The sequence below is a fragment of the Ranitomeya variabilis genome, chromosome 2, assembly GCF_051348905.1.
Source record: "Ranitomeya variabilis isolate aRanVar5 chromosome 2, aRanVar5.hap1, whole genome shotgun sequence".
Taxonomy (NCBI): domain Eukaryota; kingdom Metazoa; phylum Chordata; class Amphibia; order Anura; family Dendrobatidae; genus Ranitomeya; species Ranitomeya variabilis.
Genome location: NC_135233.1, coordinates 286,404,049 through 286,430,222, shown reverse-complemented (window position 1 = coordinate 286,430,222; position 26,174 = coordinate 286,404,049). Strand labels below are relative to the sequence as shown.

General features: G+C 43.4%; 1 protein-coding gene across 2 annotated transcripts in view; it reads left to right on the top strand.

Moving 5' to 3' along the window:
- Positions 1–25,937, top strand: part of LAS1L (LAS1 like ribosome biogenesis factor) — a 70,865-nt gene extending 44,928 nt beyond the window's left edge. Inside the window, exons 7-13 of one of the 2 annotated variants that reach the window (XM_077285086.1) lie at positions 1,950–2,056; positions 5,074–5,159; positions 10,641–10,847; positions 11,603–11,750; positions 12,064–12,416; positions 16,462–16,600; positions 25,649–25,937. In XM_077285086.1, coding sequence (XP_077141201.1) covers positions 1,950–2,056; positions 5,074–5,159; positions 10,641–10,847; positions 11,603–11,750; positions 12,064–12,416; positions 16,462–16,600; positions 25,649–25,733 — 1,125 coding nt within the window. In that variant the 3' untranslated portion in view covers positions 25,734–25,937. Of the gene's footprint in view, positions 1–1,949; positions 2,057–5,073; positions 5,160–10,640; positions 10,848–11,602; positions 11,751–12,063; positions 12,417–16,461; positions 16,601–17,458; positions 17,623–25,648 lie in introns of those variants that run through there. The other variant, XM_077285085.1, reaches the window with a different exon arrangement.
- Positions 25,938–26,174: the final 237 nt, after the last annotated feature.

Below are 26,174 nucleotides of genomic sequence, written 5' to 3'. Positions count from 1 at the left end.
GAAAACATAACCAAAATCTAATAGTGGACTTACCACCTCCCAAAGGCAATTTTCATACACATACACCACACCAATTGTAGGTGAAAAAGAGGCATAGGCATATATGTAAACATTATAAAAGTATGATTTTATTTAACACTCATTTTAAAACAAAACAAGAAAATTCATAAAATTATTGATGGCAAAATACAGGAAAGGATGAAACTGATAAAAGCCGCAAAATATGTACCGCCCTTATACTTTTATACTATAAACAATATAACATGCATTATAGCTCATTAAATAGTATATATGCGGGGCATACTGCTAAATAACCTATCCTGAGGACAGAAACGATTTTTAATAAATTATTTTATAATTATTTATAATATAAAATACTATTATGTGCATATACTACTCTATAAATATGTTTCTGGGATTCAAATTAAATTAAAAAAAAATGCATAGTGCTAAATCCTACGGTTATTATGATGCAAAACCTATTAAAGTTTTACACCTCCCAGGACAATATGTCCATCTATACGTATAACAACTGTTTAAAATGAAAGTGCCCAGTGCAAAAAAATTAGCAGATCCAAATTTAACCATAGCAGCTAGAATCCTATTTTACTCACATACATATGTGTCCTCTCCTGAGTGTGTCAGTGACCCCCACAGCGCCGTTTCGCCATAATGGCTTCCTCAAGTTGCGTACCCCTATTTGAGGAAGCCATTATGGCAGTTGTTATACGTATAGATGGACATATTGTCCTGGGAGGTGTAAAACTTTAATAGGTTTTGCATCATAATAACCGTAGGATTTAGCACTATGCATTTTTTTTTTTAATTAAAATTGAATCCCAGAAACGTATATTTATAGAGTAGTATATGCACATAAATTATTTTATAATATAAAATACTGTTATTAAAAAATTGTTTGTCCTCAGGATAGGTTATTTAGCAGTATGCCCCGCGTATATATACTATTTAATGAGCTATAATGCATGTTATATTGTTTATAGTATAAAAGTATAAGGGCGGTACATTTTTTGCGGCTTTTATCCGTTTCATCCTTTCCTGTTTTTTGCCATCAGTAATTTTATAAATTTCCTTGTCTTGTTTTAAAATGAGTGTTACTTTTATAATGTATGATTTTATTTATCATATATGCCTATGCCTCTTTTTTACCTACAATTGGTGTGGTGTATGTGTATGAAAAAAAAAAAAACGTCCCTGAAAACAGTATGAAGGGCCCACAACTCCCCCAAAATGTATAATGGCCCTTGCACTTTGAGTGACACCCCACACACAGTTTCAGGGTCTCCCATTATATATGATGCCCCCACAATCTCATAATAAGTTTCATCATATAATTTCCTAGTCCTGGATCCTGATGAGTCCATAGATTCGGCTGCGGCAGACTAATGTGCTGATGTCATAGCACCAGCTCATACAGATGACATCACCGCGCCAGGACTCTGAAGCCCTACATGTGCGCTGGTGTCTATGCCACTGTATTGCCAACGGACAGCAATAGTGCATGGGGATCTTGTCTCCCTACACTACCGCACTACCTGTTGTGCATGCCGATGTAGTTAACGATAGCGGTAGCTTTGAGTGTGCCTCCCTGAGTGGGGGGCTCGGGGCACCCTCTATCCCACCCTCCAGTAGCTACGCTACTAGTAGGGGCATATTCTGTATTGGTGGCTGCTTGGTTGCTGATCTGTGTGACTCAGTGTGGGGGAGTGTTTATCTCTCTTCTCCGTTAATCATATGGCTCTATTCCAAAATGGAAAGTGGGGAAGGACACAAGATGCCGCACCACGGGCGACTCATCGTTGGCTCAGTCCTTGAGAATCCCACAGGATCATGGCATAATGCGAGCAAAAACAAATTCTTATCGTGTGGTTTGTCTTCTTGAAAATAAATTTATTACATATGTAATTTTTTTTTTTTTCTCTCAAATACAGATTTTTGGAGAACTACAGTGTGATTCTGCGTTTCGAAAATTATGGACTGCCACAGCTAATCTGGAGTGGATTATAGCACAAGTCACAGAGCTAGTTCAGCAATGCAGGTAATGCAGGGCAGAGCATTGTAAGGGGAAGGTCTCGGGCTGACATGCTCGTGGCCAAAAAAGGGGGGCCCTGTGCTGCTGCACGCAACAAACTGCATGATGTAGGATCGCTTAATTATAGAGATGAAACTGTGCCTTCACGGTTAATATAAATCACTCCGGAATGAAGGCTGCTGTGGCTCTCGGCGTATCTGCTGTGTGTGACCGTGAAAATAAGTTATCACCTATCTTTAGAAAAGGTGGTAACTTACTGATAAGCGAGTGTACTCGTTGCTCGTGTTTTCCCGCACGGGTGACCTCCGAGTATTTGACTGCTCGGAGATTTAGTTTTCATCGCGGCAGCGATTAATACCTTTTGCAGACATCTGATAGCACTGACCATACAGAAGGCTCTGCTGGGAGTCCTAATGGGCAGTGTCTATTACTAATCGCCGTCCCCCAAACCTTATCAAACTTATAACCACATCTCCTGTTTATATAGAGGGCTATATAGTGGAGTATATTTGACTAATTGCAGCCAGTGGATCATTCAGGGGACTTCCGTGGATTTCCATGCCATTATACCGTATTTTACGGACTACAAGACGCTTAACAAATTTTGGGGCGCAAAATAGGGGAAAATACTTGAAATAAAATGGTGGTACGTCTTCTAATCCCATTTTACTGCAGCTTGCCGGGGGGTTGACGTTGATTGGGCAAGGTTGCTGCTTCAGTAGGCTGGTGGCAGGAATGGGGCAGTTCAACGGAATCCAGGTTGGGAGGATGGGGTGTCCCGTCGTGCATCTCCTGAGATCTCAGTTTGCTCATGCACAGCCTCCGGCAGCAATTTTCCCAAATGTATCTCAAAAATGCTTATAATCTGAAAAATACTGTAATTATTTTTCTAGAACAGAAATCTAAAAAATAGTCCATCGTCGGAGCCATCAATAAGCTCCACTATAATACACACTTTAGGGGACAACACCTAAATTCAGAGCGTTCATGAATAAAGAGAAGCTCAGACCAGAATGGAAGAATTTTTGGATAGGACCAAATTGAGTGCAGAGAGGAGCCCACCGCCGCTTGACAATAAAAACACAAATTAACCAGAGCCATCCCAAACCCCCTCAATCTTTCCGGAGTGTAGGAAACTTTGTCCATAGCACTCGCCACTGAGGAATGACTTGTAAGGTTTCTCCTTGTGGAGAGTGGCATACCACGGCCAGTATGTCAATGTAAGGAGGCTTATTCAATGGGCATTGCTCATCTGGGAAAATAAATAAGGAAATTGCCTCTTCAAAGAGCAAGAGGCCTAGTACTCTATAGCGCCACCTGTTGGACCCAGCAATCCTTCTTACATTGGCATGACAGGGCTGGTATGTCTCTCTCCACAAGGAGAAACCTTACTCCTTAGACCTCAGTGCAGAGCCTCTCTCCTAGCCAAATCAGAATCTCAACTTTGCAGACACGGTGTTTTGACCCTCATCAGTGTAAAGTTTAGATTCTGATTTGGCTTTTATCATGCGTCATATTGCAAGGCTCGTTGAAGGGTCGATTTTTGACTTGTTGGATCGCTGCCTCCAACAGGTGGTGCTATAGAGTTAAAGTCCTCTTCCTCTCTGAAGAGGCAGTTTTGCACACCACTGAGAAATAAAATGTATCTTCCACTTCTCCCTCCACTGTTAAGTCAGATGTATCCGCCACCAATTTCACCTTATCATAAGGCTTGTCAACAGATGACTGGAGAAGAGAATAAGCTTGTGTGGGGTTTAGGTAAATAGGATGTCCCCAACAGCCCCTCCAATTTTGAAAAAAGCCTAGGGACTGGCTTTCCAAAATTGTGCATACACTGCGTGACGAAGTTGTGTGAGTGTGTATATATAGGAACTTAGTGGTATAAGGAATCCTGTATCGAGCTTGGAAATCCTCAAAGGTAAGCCAATCAGATGTATCTGAGAAATACCTCGCCCAGAGGACCACATCAGGCAGAGAATATACATGTGGAAGGTGAGGATTAAACCAAAGCGGTACCCTGGGTGAAATTAGTGACTTATCCGAGCCCCTCAATCTATTCTGTGCTATTGCCCACACTCTAGCTACTATCTTTAGAGGGACTGGATCTGATGGCATTGCATTAGATTAATTAGCCCTTTATAAGAACCATAGAGTGGGTGGGAGGTTGTCCACCTTATCTCCACCTCCAGGGTGTGGTCTAGGGTTTTAATAGTCAACCTCCTGAGGCATTCAATGTGCATGGACAGGCTTACTCCAGAGAAGTGTTCATGTTTGTGCTAACCTGAACTTGTATGTTATGTCAACTCTGAGCTGGCAGATCCCCCGTTACCACAAGGACTGTGCTTTGTGCTACTTTTTTGTTTTCCTGTTTTTGCCTCGAGGGCCGTGTTTATTTTTACTTCAGTGGTTTATTATATATGCTTGGATTAGGGGGAAGCACCAGGTCCATCTTTGTGCTGGGCCCCACATGAGACCTTAATGGAGTCCCTTCACCTAGCTTTTCTTGTAGATTACTGCTGTCAATTCACCATAGCACCCTGGACTTAACCCTCGCCACTCTCCTCCACGATTCTGTAGCTCACCAAGTGGAAGGAGCAGCTGTTTCACACTTGACTCAACAGAATCTACAAAGCTCAGCAGCCAGGACCGGGACCAGGGTAGGCCAGAGCACAAAACGCTGGTCTGTGAGGAAGCACCGCTCCAAAACTGCTGCAGGGTATTCCTGAAGTGATGCTCTACTGATTCCTCAGTTCCAGAGAGAGATTACAGTCAGATTGGCAGTTTTCTTAGCAGCAGAGAAATGTTTCCTCTCAGGCATCAGAGCACACCCTCCGACAACCTTTTCTTCTGAATCCACCAAAAACATGCAAGCTTTGCGAGAGTGATTATTTTAGTGATTAAACGTTCTGAACAATTGTGTCACACGTCAAGTTAAGAGATGGATATGTATATATCGGTCTCAGAATATATGAAGAATCTCTGCATGTATTAAAAAAAGAAAACTTGTGTTTTTCTCCTCCCAGCGTTCAGACTGCAGTAGATGTTCTCCTTGAAGACGGTTTACTTGTACCTACTGGAAAACAACTATTGACCCTGAAGATAGAGCCAGGTAATGTACCCAATGCATGTGCACCACTGTTTTTAATATTGGTGATTTGACTATAATGTGACACAAATAGTAATTCTCCACTTTGTGGTCAAGCTTAGTATGTGTACATGCAGCAGCGCTCATGTCTGTCTGTCATTCTATGTGGCCTTGACATGGGATCAAATATTAAAGAAGCACTCCTCCTATTAATATGTTGCAGTTATCATACGATATAGCACTATGTACTTACAATTGCTCATTTTGCCCTTTCTACCCAAATAATTCTTTTTTTCATTAGCTCTATGACATCACATGATTAAAAACTGACTAGCTGAATCCTTCTAAGCTCTATGTAGAACAGGAGGTCAATTTTCCCTGCACAAGTCATGAGTCACTGCAAAAGTCCCTGGCAGGGGGAGGAGGGAGCAGCTGGGTGAGGAGGGGAATGATAAATGCAGGGACAAGAGACTTCCTGTTTCAGAAATATTGTCTTCACCCATGATAGAAACGTGTGCACTTTATATTACTAGAACTAGAGAGACTGGACCCTGCCTGGAATTTTCTTGTATAAGACACTTGAGTTGCCCTGTCTGTCGCCATCAATGTTAATGCTTCCATGGCACTTGGCCATTTACAGCGCTCTTGCACGTTGGTGAAATCAAAATTATTGTATTTACACCATTCTACTAAAATCCAATATAACAAAAGGGCAAATGCATTGTCATGTGCACAGCTGCTTTGGTTTTAAATAGAACCTCTTTCACTTCTTCTTTTTTTTTTTAATTTTTTTTAACGAATTTATTCCTGTTGTCATTTTTGCCAAATTTGCCTGAAACTTAAATAGTGCAAATATCTGTATGCAAACCATATTCCTGTTATCAACTTTTTAATCATCTTCTGAATGTCTGAAATCTTCTATACTGTCCTTGTCCCAAGTATATTGCCCCATAACTCATCCCCCTTCCTACAGCTACTTATTGCTGTTACATGTGACCCCTGTAAGTGTAAACCATTTTGTGATGTCGGCTATTGTTTGGCACATACTACTGAGGTTTTAATAGGACTGAGTAACTATATGCATGCTCACAGTGCAACGGTAACCCCAACACCAACTATTGCTGATGCATTGCAGCGGTAAAATCCAGCAAACTGTATTTGTTATGGTCACTTTTCAGCAGGTTCATGGCCAAACACTTCTCGATTTATGAAACAGACATAAGACTTTGTAGTATCTCATTGTTGATAAGTAATACGAACTTATCGCCATAAGCATGTTACTATACGGTATAATTTTAAAACGCATTTCCGAAAAAAGCGTTTTATTTCCAAATTTCAAAAACTGTGTGCCTGCTATGCTCCTAGCCACATCTGTACCAAAACACAAGTTGGGATCGTGATTGGATCATATTTAAAAAAATAAAACTATTAGTCTGAATTCGAAAATCTCCAATTCAGATCTGTTCAGCCGGTGGTCCAAAAGTGTGGGGTCCATATTTACCAAATAATCCATGATTTTTAGATATTACTGTATTTTATTATGTTAGAGTATTAGAAGCAGGAGAGGACAGAGGAGAAGCTTTGTTAGGGCTGAGAATGACCAGGGGTAGACGGTGACTGCAGAGCAGATGAGAGCCTCCAGAGGCCGTATTCACACCAAATCTTATCACCCAGGCAACTCCTCAAATGGAGGGAGAAAAAATACTCTTAACATCCAGTTCATGTATTGTACGAACCAGGACTACTAAGCGGAGGAGAGTTTTCAAAAACCTCGGTTACAGGAAGCCGAACCCATCACAGGGACTCGGCAATACCGGACTGTCATCACATGAAGTGAAACAGAAATAAAGACAAGGATTTCTTCATTCAGCAAAGACAGGGAAGACCATGAGGTGGTAGAAGGCGGCACAAGATTGGCAATGGATGACAGAACTGGTGATGTGACCTGTGAATATGATTGGCACTGGTGGCAGCTACTGGACTCTCCAAAGATTGTGAAAATGAAGACGTAGAAGTGACTTTTCTGGTCCAGCGCCGTCCTTTGTGTATCCAAGAAAACCAGACATTGTAAAAGTTACAAAAATCAGATATAACTCAGGTGGAGCCGAGCACCATGACAGCCGCACATACTCTGAAACAGAAGGAAACCCCCATTGCTAGTGAGCGCTTATGGACAAGATGACATTTCACCCACTAGAAGGGACACATTGATGATAACAGGCCAGTGTAAAAACCTACTATTAATTGTTTGATTAGTTCATATTTTATAGTACGAGGATTTAATTACTGTACTATTCTTCTTAAACACTTCAGAAATTACATGTTTAGTGATATAGTAGAAACAAAATTGTTGCAAGTATAAATAGGTCATAAAAATATTGGTTCTTTTAATCTGGTTTTTAACATATAATTAGGATCAGACTGTATTTAGAGAATCACACTTGAGGCTATGATGACCTGTTTATCTTTTGGCTTGTTCAATGCATTCAGGTTGAAAATGCTGAGCAAGTTGTGTTATGATGATTAAGATGTATTTATTCAGGCACTTCGGTGTTTGTTTTTTGTGTTTCTTTATTGTTGCATATAAATGTTGAATTCAATAAGTTGTAACTTGAAAAGAAAAAAGGAAGAAACTCAGACAAACATAAAATCAGATGATTCAAGGCTTAAAATACAAATTTGATAGGTCCCAAGTTGAATCCCTGTACAAATATAATCAAGAACACAAGTAACACGCATGCATGTTTTCACAATTTTAAAACATACGCTTTTTTCACAATTGCGCATCAAAATTTTGAATTTGATTTCTCGAAAACAAAATATAAAGACACATAGTCTTGTGACATATCAAATAAAAGCTGGTACCTTTCTGAGAAAAATAATGCCTCTCCCAACTCTTTATCTTAATTCTAGCCCGAGATATGATAAAAAAATAAAAAGCCATACCAGGCCAAAGTCCGCGCTTTTTCAAAACTTTAGAAATCTGTAAAAAAAAAAATAATAATTAGCTGATGAAGAAAAAATTCAAGTCTTTTAATCTGTAATTAACCCCTTAATGACCGCCAATACGTCTTTTAACTGACCTGAGATATAAGAGAATAGCCTCCCCATACAGGTGACAATCCAGCAGCTGTCGGTTATGCACTATAGCTGACAACTTGCTGTATCAGCAATGATCAGTGTTTGCACCGTCCAAATCTGTTTAACCCCTTAGATGCTGCTGTCAGTAGTGACTACATCATTATAAATGGTTAACAGAGTGTGAGGGCTTCCTCTTTATCCAAATTGGTGCCCTCAGATCATGATTGTGTGGTCCTGATGTTTGCCATGTCAGTTCATGACCAAATAGCGGCCTTACAGTCTGACAGCTGTAGTAATCTGTTCAGAAGTTAGAGGCATTTAGGTGGTAAAAATACACATTTTCATTTCTGTCATGCCACTTTGCATTAATTCCTGTAAAGCACCTGAATGGTTAACAAACTAACTGACTGCAGTTTTCAATATGTCAGGGGTGCTGTTTTTAAAATGGTATCACTTTTGGGGTTTTTCTAATATATAGGACCCCTAAAGTCACTTCAAACATGGGTAAGTCCTTAAAAAAAGAAATTGTGTAAATTTCCTTGAAAATATGAAAAATTGATGCTACATTTTTAAACCTCATAAAATGCTAACAAAACAAAATAACATTTTACAAATGGTGCTGATATAAAGCCGACACGTGGGAAATGTTGTTTATTAATGGTTCGCGGTCGTGTGACCATCTGGATTAAAGAGATAATCACTCAAATTTAGAAAAGTGCAAATTTTTTAACATTTTACTAAAATGTGTTACTTTTTATAAATAAACACAAAACATATTGACCTAGATTTACCATTATCATAAAGTATAATGTGTCATGAAAAAACAGTCTCAAAATCACTGGGATTTGTTGAAGCGTTCCAGAGTTATTACCACATAAAGTTACACTGGTCAGATTTCAAAAATTTGGCTCCGTCACTAAGGGGTTAAATAAAGTTGTACTTCATAAAAACAAAAAATAAAAAAAATCTAAAGACGTCGGGTAAATAAAATATTCATATTTTGGATCGCTTGATATGGAATGACCCTATTGCCAATTTGGTAGCTTGAATATTTTTTTTTTTTTTTTTATCCTATATTTGAATGAATTTAGTGTATCCCCTTTTCATATTGATGTATCCTTATCTGTCAAATTGGTTGTTATCCCCTCACCGATTTGTGTAAATGGGGACGGAAGGGTCAGCCATCAGGAGCGGGGCGTCTCTTGCACTTACATAGGGTGCAACCTCCACTGGTATGCAGGGGCAATTTAAGGGACAGCCCCCTATTTTGAATCGGTCAGACTTCGATTCGTGAGACTATTCATGTACACAACTCCCTTTTGCACTTTATCAAGCTGGGGCCTTATTGCACATAGATTTGTTAATGCTGAGTTTCATACATCTGACCCTTACAATCCCTTCTAGTGTCATAGCATGGTTTACACATGTGCATCAATGTACCCAGCATGTGTGTCCCCATGTTCTTTTCTTGCCTCCTTTACCAGGGCCTGATAGGGCTAGATGGGATAGCCGTCGAAGAGCGGGAGCGCCAATTGCGCATCTTATAGGGTGCTAACCTCTGCTGCAAGGCAGAGCGAGTACAGTAAGCTGATCAGGGTCAGACACGGCCCCCAGGCTTTTTGCAGTGTGTTGTCCATTTTGGGTGGTGGTGGTTCTATTTTGGTTTTTCACTTCTTGTTTGGTTGACTTTTTAATGAAAACCAATAAGTGTTTTTTATTTTATTATACCTATAAATACAAAGTTGATTATGGTAAAACAATTTAGGTCTGCAGACTTGTATGAAGGTATCTTTGTGACTGTGAATCAACCATTGCCTACATACTAGAACACAGGGCCTAATGTTCTGCCATTAAAGAAATCCGCCCTACACTTTCCTATGAGTATTGGGACATAACAGCCTTGGTTATGGAAAGAACCAATAATTATGGTTCTCGGTGATTAGAATCTGAATTGCTCCATGTAGATACACAAAACGCTTGTCGTTGGTGAAAATTGACCGACTAATTATGGTGTCAACTGTCGTGTCCTACTGTGCTGTGTTACCACTTTTTGTAGCTAATATATAACATGGTTGTAAAAGGGAGTCTCTTTTCGTAGATTTAATTGGGGTCTATTGCTAAAGTGTGTTAAAAAAAACAAACATTGATGAACTATAGTTGGGTATAAATGGCTGGCCCCTGTATATGGCTCTCATGCGTATTCGGGCACTGGTCTGTACATGAGGCTGTAATGTAAACCTTGTTAATCTGTTGTTCCAGAGGAATAAATTGGAACCAGCTTGATTTGGTTTTTTCCCCTAAAATGAAATCATGTAATTTTTTTCCCATTTACACAACTAATATACTTCTGCAGTTCTGCTCAAGTACATTTCTCCAGGTTGTATTTCCTAATGATTCTATTGTGGGTTGCCCCTATGCATTTAGATCAAGGAGAAGAACTTCGCCTACCCCGCACTCTCCTACGTTTCTGGCAGCCACTGCTGAAGGTCTTGCACTCCCAAGCGTTCACTCAGGAGTTATTGGAGATGATGTTTGCTGGCTTGGGGAAGTCCAAGGAGAGGAAGACACAAACGCGGGTCCACTATCTCAGCTGCTGGATCTCTGAGATTTTACAAGCCAACTACAGAGCAGGTGTGTGGCCATTATATGACCTATCCGGAATCTATGTTTGCCGAGATATTACCTGGTGTTGGCGTCATGAAAGGGAGTCTGGCGTCAGTATACAGTGTCCGACAGTGTATACAAGCCAGTAGACCACCTTCAGATGGTTGTAGAACCAGTCCAGCTGAATGTCTGGTGCCAACAACAGAATTGAATCCCATCAAAACAAAGCTACAAAACCTTTGCAGAAGGGTTTACCACCTGTCTGCTTATGGCGTTCAACCTTGTTCTTGGCACTAAATGTTTGGCTCCCACACAGCCATATCACAGCAGCCTTACATCGCTGAATAGGAGGATTTGTGGGTTATGATCCGCACTGCCAGCTCATCCAGAAACAGACAAAGTGTTCAACTGAACAGTGGTTTATTCTACGCGTTTCGGAGTACATATGACTCCTTCAGGAAAATACCACAACCCACAAATCCTCCTATTCAGTGATTTAGCTACGGTCAACCGGTGGATCTGCGGCAGCCGGCACTATATGCCTAAGAATCTTCTACATCAGGTGAGCAGTTACATTACTGGCGAATCTTCCTTTAAATCGTGAGATAAGACACTATCTGCGCTTTTTCTTTCCGACAAGCTATATTACTAGCAGCCTTACATGGGTGATGGGGATTCTTGGAGATAGAACAGCTGCATTTCATGAATGGCAAAGTTGTAACAATGAATCTTACTGTGAAAATGTAATGTCATTAGAAATCTATTTATTTATTTTTATTCAGACAAAAAATGTTCTGGTGGTTCTCGTAACCAAATATCTGTGAAAAGCAAATGGAAGTTATTTACCTACAGCGTGCCTCTACAGTGGAAGAATCTGCTGCAGAAGTGTCTTGAATCCCCATGCCGGACGACCCCACAACTATTACAGCTGTAAGTAGTCCTGTTACCAGGAGGGAAGCACCCATGGAACTCAGAATTGAAGTATGACTTCTATTGCCTGGGGAAAGGAGGAATATTTGTTTGGTTACTATGTAGTGGTGTTTGTGTTTTTTCTTTTGTTTATTTGGGGGGAGGGTTGGGGATCCCTCCATAGCAGAAAATTGATACATGCTTAAGTCCTGTTAGAAAACTGAATCCGGACTATAAAAACAAAATGTAACTAAAGTGTCCTATGTCCCCAAGCATCATAATCACAGCTATCATATGATTATTTCCAACATTACTCATCATTTTTCTTATTTAGGATTTTCTCAAATTTGAGAACAAATGTGGCAGTTACCACGCAGGAGAAGCTGCTGTGCCTCTGCCTCATCTTCATCCAGGATGAAGGGGCTGATGGCTCGGTAGACTACAATGACCAGCCCATCTACACCGTGGAGAGCTTGCAGTGGAGAATAAAGCAGGATACTAAAAGTCAATCCTTCAGCCAGTGGGGTAGAGCACAACCTGACGAGGAAGAAGAGAGCAGTGAACAGTCAGAGGACGAGGAGATGATCACAGAGTCTTACGAGGAGGAATACACTCAGATGATTAATGCGAAAGCTGCGACCGAGAGGAGAGCAGCCCTTGAAGGCTCTGTCTGGGGTGTCAGCTCAGGTATTGCCAGCAGAGTACAGAACACATGTTCACAGTAAATGTGTAGAATGTAGCTCTATGGCAGATGGTATATGTGCAGCTCCATCACTGGTGGCTTTAGGGCAGAGCTGCTTGGATTGCTTCCTATAGTTGTGCTCAAAAGGTTACATACCCTGGCAGAATTTTTGCTTTCTTGGCCTTTTTTCAGAGAATATGAACTTTTTCTCCACTCATGGTTAGTGATTGGGTGAAGCCTTTTATTGTCAAACTACTGTGTTTTCTCTTTTTAAATCATAATGACAACCCACAACACCCAAATGACCCTGATCAAAAGTTCACATACCCTAGTGATTTTGGCCTGATAACAAGTTGACACAAATGGGTTTGACTGGCTACTAAAGGTAACATCCTCACCTGTGACCTCTCTGCTTGTAATCAGTGTGTGTGCATAAAAGCTGAGTGAGTTTGTGGGATCCAGACAGACTCTTGCATCTTTCATCCAGCCACTGACGTTTCTGGATTGTGAATCATGGGGAAAGCAAAATAATTGTCAACGGATCTACAGGAAAAGCTAGTTGAACTAAGAAAAACCCACAAATAACACCTGAAACAGGACTCTGAAAACTATCGGTGTGGCTATTTCAAGATGCTCAATAAGGAGGCACTTGAAGAAAAATGGGCTGCATGGTCGACTCGTCAGAAGAAAGCCATTACTGTGCAAATGCCACAAAGTATCTCGCCTACAATATGCAAAACAGCACAGAGACAAGACTCAAAATTTCTGGAATAAGGTAATTTGGAGTGATGAGACCAAAATTGAACTTTTTGCCGGCAACCATAAACGTTACATTTGGAGAGAGGTCGACAAGGCCTATGATGAAAGGAAAACCGTTCCTACAGTAAAGCACGGAGGTGGATCACTGATGGGTTGGGGATGTGTGAGCTATAAAGGCACAGGAAACTTGGTCAAAGTTGAAGGAAAGATGAATGCAGCACATTGTCAGGAAATACTGGAGGCAAATTTGCAATCAAAATGTAACAAAGTGGCGCAAAGTGTCACAGAGGCTTATTGTCCTGCAGCGGATCCAACAATTTCCCACAAAAAATTGTACAATAATGGAGTAAATATAGTAACACGCACACTGTGTTCCAAATTATTATGCAAATAATATTTCCTCATATTTTCTCTAAATTACCTATCTGAATTGCAGTCATTGTTGTTTTCCAGTCATCTACTATTCTAGTATAATTGCAATGTTTTGGAACAAACTGCCTATGAAAACAGTATCTTTTTTTAAAAAAAATAAACACTCAAAATGCATGTTCCAAATTATTATGCACAGCAGAGTTTTCAACTTTTTTTTTTTTTTTTATTTTGAACAAAAAAATGGTCAATTGTAAAGTTATAAGCATTATCAGCTTATTACAAAATGAAATCAAACAGTTTTCAAGTGAAAACTTTATTCTAGGTGATGTTCCATTTGCACATAGGACCCCTTGTTCGAAAGAAGCTTCTGAACTCTCTCGTCCATTGAATTTGTCAGTTTTTGGATGGTTTCTGCTTCAATTGTGTTGCATGTGGACAGAATACCCTCCCAGAGCTGTTGCTTAGATGTGAACTGCCTCCCGCAATCATAAACGCTCCTTTTGATGATGCTCCAGAGGTTCTCAATGGGGTTGAGGTCAGGGGAAGATGGTGGCCACACCATAAGTTTGTCCTCTTTTATGCCCATAGCAGCCAGAGATGCAGATGTGTTTTTTGCAGCATGAGACGGTGCATTATCATGCATGAAAGTGATCTTGCTGCGGAAAGCACGGTTCTTCCTATTGAACCATGGCAGGAAGTGTTTTAGAAACTCCACATAGATTATGGAGTTCATCTTTACCCCTTCAGGGATCATAAAGGGGCCGACCATCTCTCTCCCCATGATTCCAGCTCAAAACATTACTCCACCTCCTCCTTGTTGGTGCATTAGCCGTGTTTTCATGGGGTGTCCATCAACCAGCCATCCTCCACTCCATCCATCTGGACCATCAAGCGTTGCACGGCACTCATCGGTGAACAAAACAGTTTGGAAGTCAATCTTCATGTATCGTTTGGCCCACTGGAGCCGTTTCTGCTTGTGTGCAGTGGATAGAGGTGGTCGACAGGATGGCTTACGCACAGCTGCAAACCTCTGAAGGACCCTGCATCTTGTTGTTCTGGGGACGTTGGAGGCACCAGCAGCTTCAAAAACTTGTCTGCTGCTATGACAAGGCACTTTTGCAGCTGCTCTTAACCTTACGCAATTGCCTGTTGGAAAGAGTCCTCAATTTTTCCTTATCAGCACGCACACGTGTGTGCTGGGAATCAGCTACATACTGCTTGATTGTGTGATGATCACGATGAAGTGTCTTGGCAATGTTGATTGTAGTCATGCCTTGACCTAAATACTCCACAATTTGTTGCTTCTCAGCAGCCGACACATCCTTTTTGTTTCCCATTTTGGCAAAAAATGTAAGCTGCTTAATAATGTGGAACAGCCTTCTTAAGTAGTCTTGCGTTTATTTGGACACATCTGCCAAACTAATTTGCACAGGTATCTGCAATTGCTTTCAGTGATATAAAGAGCCCTGACACACATCACCATCAATGAGTCTAAATGACAAACAAAAAAATTCTAACCTTATCACTCCTAAACTCTTTGTGCATAATAATTTGGAACACATTGTATATATAAACATATCTACAATTTCGCTCTGGAAAAAAGCCACTAAAAACGCTAAATGGGTATCCACAAATAATACTTAGATAAAACTGGAGAATTAGTAATAAAAAATATAGTCCATGATCAAAACAGCCACAATAAAAACTTCCCTGAAGGAGACAGGCGTCTCCGAAACGCGTAGGATAGAGGTCCCTATCGCACTTCGTACACATCACCGGGTTGTAGTAGCGGTCACGTGGGTCACTACGTCACAAAGGTCCTGCAGACTAGCTGGAATCACCGTGCATACCACATGTGGCGTCGGCTCAGCAGGACCCCGCTATTACCTGCATCCTGGTGAATAGGGGCTGCCACCAGCCGGGGCTGCCACCTGGAGAAAGACTTTTACATTTTGGACTAGAAACTACCGCCGTATGGCAACTTAAAGACACCTGGTCTTCGTAGAAGCTCAACACTGCGGGTAAGAGAATCCTCCTTCTACCAGCATTTTTTATATTGCAAGGTAACATACCTATACCAACTAACTCTGCATCTTCTGTGGCTGTTTTTACTGTGGCTGTTTTGATCATGGACTATAATTTTTTTATTACTAATTATCCAGTTTTATCTAAGTATTACTTGTGGATGCCCATTTAGCGTTTTTAGTGGCTTTTTTCCAGCGCGACCTTGTATATGTTTATGTATACGTGTTACTAAATTTGCAGTCAGCCCGGATGCTGCACGTGGGACGTATTTGGACATTCCAACATGACAGTGATCCAAAACACAAGGCCAAGTCGACCTGTCATTGGCTACAGCAGAAAAAAAGTGAAGGCTCAGGAGTGGCCATCTGTCTCCTGATCTCAATATTATTGAGCCACTCTGGGGAGATCTCAAGCAATGCAGTTCATGCTAGACAGCACAGGAATTTACAAGAACTGGAGGCTTTTTGACAAGAAGAGTGGGCAGCTTTACCATCTGAGACAATAACCTCATCCATAACTATCACCAAAGACTTCAAGCTGTCATTGATGTTAGAGGGGGCAATATACGGTATTAAGAAACGGGGTATGTGAACTTTTGATCAGGGTCATTTGGAGGTTTTGGGTTGTCATTATGATTTAAAAAGAGAAAACACAGTAGTTTGACAGTAAATGGCTTCACCCAACCACTAACCATGAGTGGAGAAAACATTTTGGTGTTATCATTCATATTCTCTGAGAAAAGGCCAAGAAAGCAAAAATTGTGCCTGTAAACTTTTGAGCACAATTGTATATAAGCCTCTTTCCTATTGGTATGATTCGATAACTATCCTATTTTTCCGGGATGAGATCTTTTAGTTCCCAGTGCTTGGACTGCATTTCTCTACTGTATTGCAGAATCTGTGAAGTGGGGCGAGTATCCACTAGGAGTGGTCCCTGGACAATCTGAAGACCCTGGCTGCCTTTTGGTTGACAGTTACTCTATGATGACTGTGTTGGAACAGCAGGACTCTGAGTCCCGGGATATCCCAATGAGGTGGGAGACCATTTAGTTTTATTTTTCTCAGTGGCTAGCATGTCTGACATAGATTGGCAGCATAGCACCTGCCATGATGGCAGTGGAGGGGGGGGGGGGGGGGGATTGTTCCGACGTAAAGCAGAAACTGTATTAACCCCTTCACGACATCTGCCGTACATGTTCAGAAACTGGTGTATGGAACGGGCTCACGGGGACCTGCCTTTAACACCTATGATTATTTAACCTGTTAAATGCCGCTATCAAAGGCTGACTGAAAATGTTGCTGGTCTCAAAGTGGCAACACAACCCCCCAAAAACTTATTTTAGGCTACTTTCACACTAGCGTCGGTACGGGCCCGTCGCAGTGCGTCGGGCCTACGTACCGACGCATGCTGTGAAATTTCTGCAAGACGTGGGCAGCGGATGCAGTTTTACAACGCATCCGCTGCCCATTCTGCAGTCCGGGGAGGAGGGGGTGGTCGAAAATGGCGGAGGCGACGCACAAAAAACGTTACATGTAACTTTTTTTGTGCCGACGGTCCGCCAAAACACAACGCATCCGTCGCACGACGGATGCGACGTGTGGCAATCTGTCGCAATGCGTCGCTAATAAAAGTCTATGGAGAAAAAAACGCATCCTGCGGGCAACTTTGCAGGGTGCGTTTTTTTTCTCCAAAACAACGCATTGCGACGTGCGTAGAACGACGCTAGTGTGAAAGTAGCCTTAGTGGATACATTTGGTATCGCTGGAATCGTACTGATGAACCAAATCATATTGCAACGTCATTTTTACCACAATGTACACTGTAACAGTCAGAATTGCGTTTTGTTCACAAATTTTCCCCATTTGCAATTTTTTTTTTCCCTGTTTTCCAGTATACTATATGGTAAAATGAATGGTGTCATTCAAAAGTGCAACCAGTCCCACCAAAAAACAATTCCTGGAGGACTGATCGCCAGGACCCCCGCAGTATGCTAGAACAAAGCTTTAAGGTACCTTCACATTAAGCGACTTTGCAATGATAACGATAGCGATCCGTGACGTTGCAGCATCCTGGATAGCGATATCGTTGTTTGACACGCAGCAGCAATCAGGATCCTGCTGTGATATCGCTGGTCGTTGCTGAAAGTTCTGAACTTTATTTGGTCGTCAGATCGGCGTGTATCGTTGTGTTTGACAGAAAAAGCAACGATGCCAGCGATGTTTTACAATGGTAACCAGGGTAAATATCGGGTTACTAAGCGCAGGGCCGCGCTTAGTAACCCGATATTTACCCTGGTTACCATTGTAAAAGTAAAAAAAACAAACCGTACATACTCACCTCCTGCTGTCTGTCACACGTCCCTCGCCGTCTGCTTCCCGCACTGACTGTGAGCGCCGGCCGTAAAGTAAAAGCAGAGCACAGCGTTGACGTCACCGCTGTGCTCTGTACTGCCGGCGCTCACACAGTGCAGACACAGGATGCAGGAGGAGTGCAGGGAAGCGGACGCCGGGCACCGTAATGTGAGTATGTGTTTTTTTTTTTTACATTTACGCTGGTAACCAGGGTAAACATCGGGTTACTAAGCGTGGCCCTGCGCTTAGCAACCCGATGTTTACCCTGGTTACCAGGGGACTTCGGCATCGTTGGTCGCTGGAGAGCCGTCTGTGTGACAGCTCTCCAGCGACTAAACAGCGACGCTGCAGCGATCGGCATCGTTGTCTATATCGCTGCAGCGTCGCTTAGTGTGAAGGTACCTTTAGAGTAGCGTGGATCCCTGCTAGGCCCATCCAGGCACTGAGGATCCAGAAACTTGGCCGCATTCACTTAAGATAAGGTGTCTGCTGCATCTTTGTACAGGCAGGGAGAGAAGGGGTGGGCAGCATGAGGTGGGCTATGTAGTACAATATCTCTCCCTTTACTGGATGTCATTTTGTGTATAAAAGCCTCTTTTTCTTGTATTGCATACTTGGTCCATGCTGGCAGCTGCCCTACAGTGAGGAGGGTGACTATTGTTTACCTTGCTCTAATTCGGTTCCTGAACATAACGGATGGATTAATAAGAACGTGGGCTGCGATATCTTGTTTCTCGGTAGGCAGAAGGTGAAGTGTTGTCTGCCCTGAAACTGGTCAACAAGGGGAAGTGGAAAAAAAAGTGGATTTTAAGATCCTTCATACATTGCTGAGAAAAAAAAATTTGGGGGAGAATTCACACCCAGCATATTGTTACATTGCAGATGAGGTCACCGTGAATCCGCTGTAACACCCACATATTGCATGCTGAATTGTATATGATTCTGAGAAGTGTAGAATTATTCTAGATCTCCTGAGTAGGGTTGAGCGAAACAGATCGGACAAATTCAAAAATTGCCGACTTTCGGCAAAAGTTGGGTTTCATGAAACCCGACCCGATCCTAGTGTGGGATCGGCCATGAGGTCGCCGATCTTCGCACCAAAGTCGTGTTTCATATGACGCGTTCAGCGCCATTTTTCAGCCAATGAAGGAGGACGCAGAGTGTGGGTAGCGTGATGACACAGGTCTCGGTCCCCACCATCTTAGAGAAGGGCATGACAGTGATTGGCTTGCTTTCTTCGGCGTCACGGGGTATAAAGGGGCGTGCACGCCGACCGCCATCTTACTTCTGCCGATCTTGGCATAGGGAGAGGTTGCTGCAGCTTCATCAGAAGGGATATAGTTAGGGAGGGAAGATTAACCCCCAAACCGCTTGTGCTGTAGCGATTTCCACTGTCCAACACCACCTTTTTTTTGCAGGGACAGTGGAGGGTATATTTTTGTGCATCAGCTCTGTAACTTATTAGGCTGCCTTTTAAGGCTCCCTGATAGCTGCATTGCTGTTTGCACGCTGCTGTGCAAACCAACTGCTTTTTTAAAAGCAAAAATCCTGTTGCTCCTTTTTGCACAGTTATCTTGTTTTTGTCCACACTTTTGTGTGCAGCAGTCCTTTGTATTGCTGCCATACTTGTCCTGAGATCATTGTAGGGAGATTGAAAAAAATACAAGGACTGTAGTACAATTTCAGATATCTTCCAGCCACTTTCTGCCACTTACATTGTGTTGTGTTATACACTGGGCCTGAGTTTTGGTGCAGTCTCCCCCCAAAAAAGGGAGATTCAAATTGTCACAAAGTGGATATACGTCAGTTCTGTTAGTTTGTCGTATATCAGCCAGCCTCGTTCTGCCACTTACATTGTGTTGTGTTATACACTGGCCCTGAGTTTGGGTGCAGTCTCACCCCCCCCCCCAAAAAAAGGGAGATTTAAATTCTCAAGTTTATATACACCTTCTACCTTGTTTTACAGTACCATATAACGGTTGTTATTTTGGTTTAGATTTTCCCAAAAATGAGGAAGTCTGGTGGAAGAGGCCGTGGGCGGTCGTTGCCAGCTGGTACTGATGATGGTGGTGGTAGTGGTGGAGCATCTGGTGGTAGTGGGAAAAGCAAAATGGCACCTAAGGCTGGAGGTGTTGAGCCAGCGTAATTGTCTGGCTACATAAGGCCTCGAAGGCTCCCTTATCTTGGAGTAGGAAAACGGCTTTTAAAGCCGGAGCAGCAGGAAAAAGTTTTGGCTTTCCTTTCTGACTCAGCCTCTAGCTCTTTCGCCTCCTCTTCAGAAAGTTCCAAATATAAACGCAGCGAGTAGGCAGTGGATGCTCCCGGTCAGGAGCAAGACGTTTCCTTGTGTCTTTCACCCAAACCAAAAGTGAAGGATGCCTCAGGTGACACTACAGGTTACTCCATGGAGCTCTTTACACATACCGTGCCTGGGTTAGAAAGGGAAATTGTTAGCAGCCCATTACAAGATGAATCGGACATGGAGTGCACTGATGCACAGCCACAGCTAGATTATGCTGTTCCATTGACTCAGATCACTACATTGCCCTCGCAGTGTACTGAGCCAGAATCTGACCCTGATGAGACTATGGTGCCCCCTCCCGAACGCTATAGCACCTTACACGGTGACACAGAGGAAGGTGCACATGACATTGAAGAGGAGGTGATAGATGACCCAGTTGTTGACCCAGATTGGCAGCCATTGGGGGAAGAGGGTGCTGCTGCCAGTAGCTCAGAGACGGAGGTAGATGATCCGCAGCAGCCATCTTCATCGTAACAGCTGTCATCTGGCAGGCCCGTATCAGGCCAAAAACGTGTGTCAAAAACAAAAACAGTTTAAGGACAGCGTGGCCATCCGGTGAAAGTAGCACAGCGTGCAATGCCTGAAAAGGTATTCCATAGTAGGAAGAGTGCAGTGTGCACTGATCATTCGGATCTTGGTTAAAAAATTGCCAAAGTTATCTTTAAGAAATGCTCAAAGACCTTTATCAGAGGGAAGAATCTTCAAAATTTAAATACAACGTGCATGTGTAGACATTTAACCAGCATGCACTTGCAAGCCTGGACTAACTACCAAACGTCACGTTCCGTTGGTGCACGTGCTCAGAATGAAGGTAGTCAGCAACGCTACATTGCTTCCCTCACTGTAAGCCCCACCGGTTAGGACACCACCAGCAGCAAATGTGGAGGTATCGTCGCAAGGCCAAAGCAGTCAGGGAATCACAAGGTTTTTGGTGGGAAACACTGTATGTAGGCCAACATCAAGAATACCATCACCAACCCTCTCTCAATCTGCCATGTCCACCACTACCGCTAGTTCCACCATATGCAGCTCTCCAGTCCAGCTCACCCTACAAGAGACTCTCGTTAGGAAAAGAAAGTACTCATCCACTCATCCGCGTACACAGGGTTTGAACGCCCACATTGCTAGACTAATCTCATTAGAGATGATGCCCTACTGGTTGGTTGAAAGCGAAGCTTTCAAAGACCTGATGGCCTACACAGAACCGAGGCAATCAGTCAGTGGAAAGGTGCACCTCACAATAGATGCATGGACCAGTAGGCATGGCCAGGGACGTTACGTGTCCATCACGGCGCACTGTGTTAATGTGGTGGATGCAGAGTCCACAGGGGACAGCCATAGTGGGTCAGTTCTGCCTAGCCCACGGTCTAGGAAACAGTTGGCAGTAGGCGTTCGATCCTCCACCACCACCACCACCCTATCCGCAGCTGCCAGTGTTGCACACGAGGTGTCCCATTATGGATCAGCTAGTGGTAAGCGTCAGCAGGCTGTGTTGGAAATGAAGTGTTTGGGCGACAACAGACACACCACGGAAGTACTGGCCGAGTACTTGCAGCAAGAAACTCAGTCATGGCTGGGCAGTGTACATCTTGAGGCTGGCAAGGTAGTCAGTGATAATGGAAGGAATTTTATGGCTGCCATAGCCCTTTCAGAACTGAAACACATACCTTGCCTGGCTCACACCTTGAACCTGGTGGTGCAGTGTTTTCTGAAAAATTATCCAGGGTTACCAGCCCTGCTCCTGAAGGTTCGAAGACTTTGCTCGCACATCCGCCGGTCGCCCGTACACTCCAGCCGTATGCTGAACCATCAGCGATCACTGAATCTTCCCCAGCACCGCCTAATAATTGACGTTGCAACAAGGTGGAACTGCACATGGTTCAGAGGCTGTGCAAACAGAGGCGTGCTGTAATTTATTTGTGGGAGGATACACATACACGAGCAGGCACTTGGATGGCAGACATGGAGTTGTCTGGTGTGCAGTGGTCGAAGCTACAAGACCTCTGTCAAGTCTTTAAGTGTTTTGAGGAATGCACATGGCTGGTAAGTGCACATGGCTGGTAAGTGCAGACGACGCCATCATAAGCATGAGCATCCCACTAATGCGTCTGCTGATGCAAAGTTTGACGCACATTAAGGAGCAGGCTTCTGCAGCCGAAGAGGAGGGAAGCCTTGATGACAGTCAGCCATTGTCTGCTCAGGGAACTGTCCTGGACGAGGTGGCGGACGAAGAGGAGGAGGATGATGGGGATGAATATTTATGGGAGGAGGATGCTTCTCAGGGGGCAATAGAAACTGGTGGCGTTGCAAGGTCAGGTACAGGGTTTTTGTGGGACACAAGTGATGTTGATTTGCAAGAAAGTACTCCTCAACCCAGCAGGACCAGTGAGTTGACACCAGGAACATTGGCCCACATGGCTGAGTATGCCTTGCGTATCCTAAAATGGGACCCCCACATTATCAAAATGATGACCGATGACTATTACTGGTTAGCCTGCCTCCTGGATACACGATTATAAAGGAAAATTACAAAATATCATGCCACATAAGAACCTTGAGCAAATATTGGCTACTAAACAAGCAACTCTTGTAGACCGTTTGGTTCAGGCATTCCCAGCACACAGTGGCGGTGATGGTTCTCACACGAGCTGTAGGGGGCAAATGGCAGAGGTGTTAGAGGTGCACAAATCCGAAGTGGCGTTGGACAGAGGGGTTTTATGACCAGGTTGTGGAGTGATTTCGCAATGACCGCTGACACGACAGGTACTGCTGCATCGATTCAAAGTGACAGGAGACAGCATTTTTCCAGTATGGTTACGAACTACTTTTCCTCCCTTATCAATGTTCTCCCTCACAGGTCATTCCCCTTTGATTACTGGGCATCTAAAATAGACACCTGGCCTGAATTGGCAGAATATGCATTACAGGAGCTCGCTTGCCCTGCTGCTAGTGTGCTATCAGAAAGAGTCTTCAGTGCTGCTGATTCAATACTGACCGAAAAAAGGACACGTCTGGCTACCTGAAATGTTGATGATCTAACCTTCATTAAAATGAACCAATCATGGATTTCAAATTATTTGGCCCCACCTTCCCCTGCTGACACGTAGCTTGCCTGAAAAATGTCTTGCTTTTGGCCTCCTCTAACTGACTTCTCCAATTCCTCCATTTGCAGCTGCTGAATGTCCACCATAGGCCATTTTTATACCTCCCTAAATGGGCTGACTCCCCCCCCCCCCCCCCCCCAACAGGGCCGTGGTCGCCACCTGGTGCAAGCACCCGTGCGAGTGCCATTTGCCTGGACAGGTGCGTGTGCCCACTCTTGGGCGACGGCACAGGGTCTCTCATAGTACAATGAAGTGTCTCTGACCGTGGTGGTGCACAACCAACATCAGACACACCGTCGTAATATGAGGGGCCCTGTGCCAGTACCGCCGCCCACGAGAGTGTCGTCCCCAAAACACCCCCCCCCCCCCCCCCCCCCCGCTCGAACAGTGCTCTACCACTTGCAATACTTACCTCTCCCTGCTCCACCACTTTGTAGTCTGGGCTGTTAAATCCTTCAATGGCACTGCCAATACAAATTTGTTGAAATGATAGTTAAAATGTACAGGGGCCCAGGCCTCCATTTAGACCAGTTAATACTTTGCGCCTACTACCACTGTCTGACACTCAGCAGAGGAGCCCACCCCTGTACCTAGCTATGCCACCTGTTTATTTATGAACAATTTTTTGGCAGACATTTAGCCCACTTTATTATTTGGGTCTACTAACTGTGTCTGCCGCTCATTACAGTTGTCCTCCGCTGAACAAAGCAATGCAGCCTGTTTAGTCCTGTTACCAATTTTGAACTGCATTTAGCCCACTTTATTATTTGGGCCTACTAACTGTGTTTCCTCCTCATCCTGCCCATTGCTCAGCCACTGCTAGATGAGTCTGCTGGTACATTGACCCAGACCACTACATTCCCCTTGCACTCTACACAGCCAGAATCTGACCCTGCTGAGCCAGGTTCCCCTTCCCGCATACTATACCACCTTACACAGGGACAAAGAGGAAGGTGCAGATGGAAGTGCAGGTTCCTTCATCAGGTGAGGGGCATAGTCGTTGGTGACGTCACTGGCACAGGGCCCCTCATAGTACGCAAAAGTGTCTCTGCCGGTGGGAGGCGCCACCCGCCGTCAAACACACCGCCGTACTATGAGGGGCCCTGTGCCAGTGCCAATGCCAACGAGTGGGCCCCCCCTGCTTGCTCAGGATCACAGCACTTGCAAAGTTGAAATACTCACCTCTCCCTGCTCCACCGCCGTGACGTATTCCGCGTTTCCTGGGCCCACGAAAATCTTGAGCCAGCCCTACCCCCCCCCCCCCCACAACTTTGGGCAAATGACCCCCAGTTTTCAATGCCTAACTATTATTATAAAGTAAATTAAGATTGACAAGCTTCAGTAATAAGAATTGATGTTTTTGGCATTAAAATGGGCACTGTAGGTGTTTTCATGTCCTCCACTCACTGCCGACTTTGATTCCCCATTGACTTGCATTGGGTTTCGTTTTTCAGTCTGCCCCCGACTTTACGCAATAATCGGCCGATTTCACCTGACCCGACTTTTGACAAAGTCGGGTTTTGCGAAACCCGACTCGATCCGAAAAAAGTAAGTCGCTCAACTCTACTCCTGAGGTTAAATCTATGCCATAAAGCTACACATTACGTGTGAGTCCACGCTAGTGTGCTGGGAACACACCGGACACGCTGCTGTCTGTATCATCAGAACCATTATCCACATTACTGCCAGGATTGTAGAAAGGCTTTATTTATTTATTTATTTTTTTAAAGAATCGGTCAAGCTGATATTCCTTTCACTCCTGAACCCCCAACATGATTCCCTTCTGTTGTACATTGTGTACTAACTCCTATGCAGTTTGGCCTCCATTTTCATTCCCAAATTTTGCCCTGTTTTTACTCATCTGCTCCATCAATCCCTTGCTTCAGTGTAGCATCACCCGGGCAGCTCGGATTATCTCTGTCTGCTGTGGTGACAATGATCCTTCTCCTTATGTTCTCCTCAATAAGCTAATGGCTCATTCCTCCCTGACTGGGAAAGACTCCTATTCTGGTTATAATGAATATCATAGCTCAGAACAGAGTCTGTAGAGAATGTGTGTGATACAGTCTATGCAATTGCATCATACAGTCAATTCTGCCAACTAACATGGTGACCCCTTCAGAGAACACAGCCATGTAATTCCCAGGGGTCACCATGTGGCCACATAACCCAACTGGAGAGCGAGAATCCATGAATATCCACACAAAGGACCTGAGTAAGGTAATACGAGCCGAATTGTGCAGAGGATTAGTGACCTGATTGATTAAAAAAAACAAGTCCCTGCAGTATTCTACTGTATTAACCATGAATTTGTATATCTGTAGCTCCTCTGCCATCACCACTGCAACGGACATGTCCTGGAGCCAGAGCGAACTGAATCACATTAAAGCCGGTCTGCGGCTCTTCTAAAGTCCTGTCGTCACCTGCAAAGAACAATTCCAACAAGTCTGTGATGTGGCTGTGGAAATATTCATATTATTCTTTGCAAAAGTTTACAACAGAAAGACACTTATTGTATTTTTTTTTCTTTCTTTTATAATGTTTGTATGCACTGTTCTGCCCTACACCCATTCAAAGTTCCCCTCGTTCTAAAATATATTGTGTTTTATTAATAAGCTTCTGTAGTGTACGTTTTTACAATCCCAATTCTGGATATAAGGTTATAGATAATGGATACATTGGATTTATAAAAAAACAATAACTCTTTATTGCATAAGGGTGGTGTCCTGATGGACTCCTGGAAACCGAATTGTTGGTAGGTCTAATTCCATCGTACTAGTGCGTCTGTCATGACCGTAACAAATTAACACATCCAGGGCCATTTTAGTTGTCTTAAGGACTGAAGTCCCG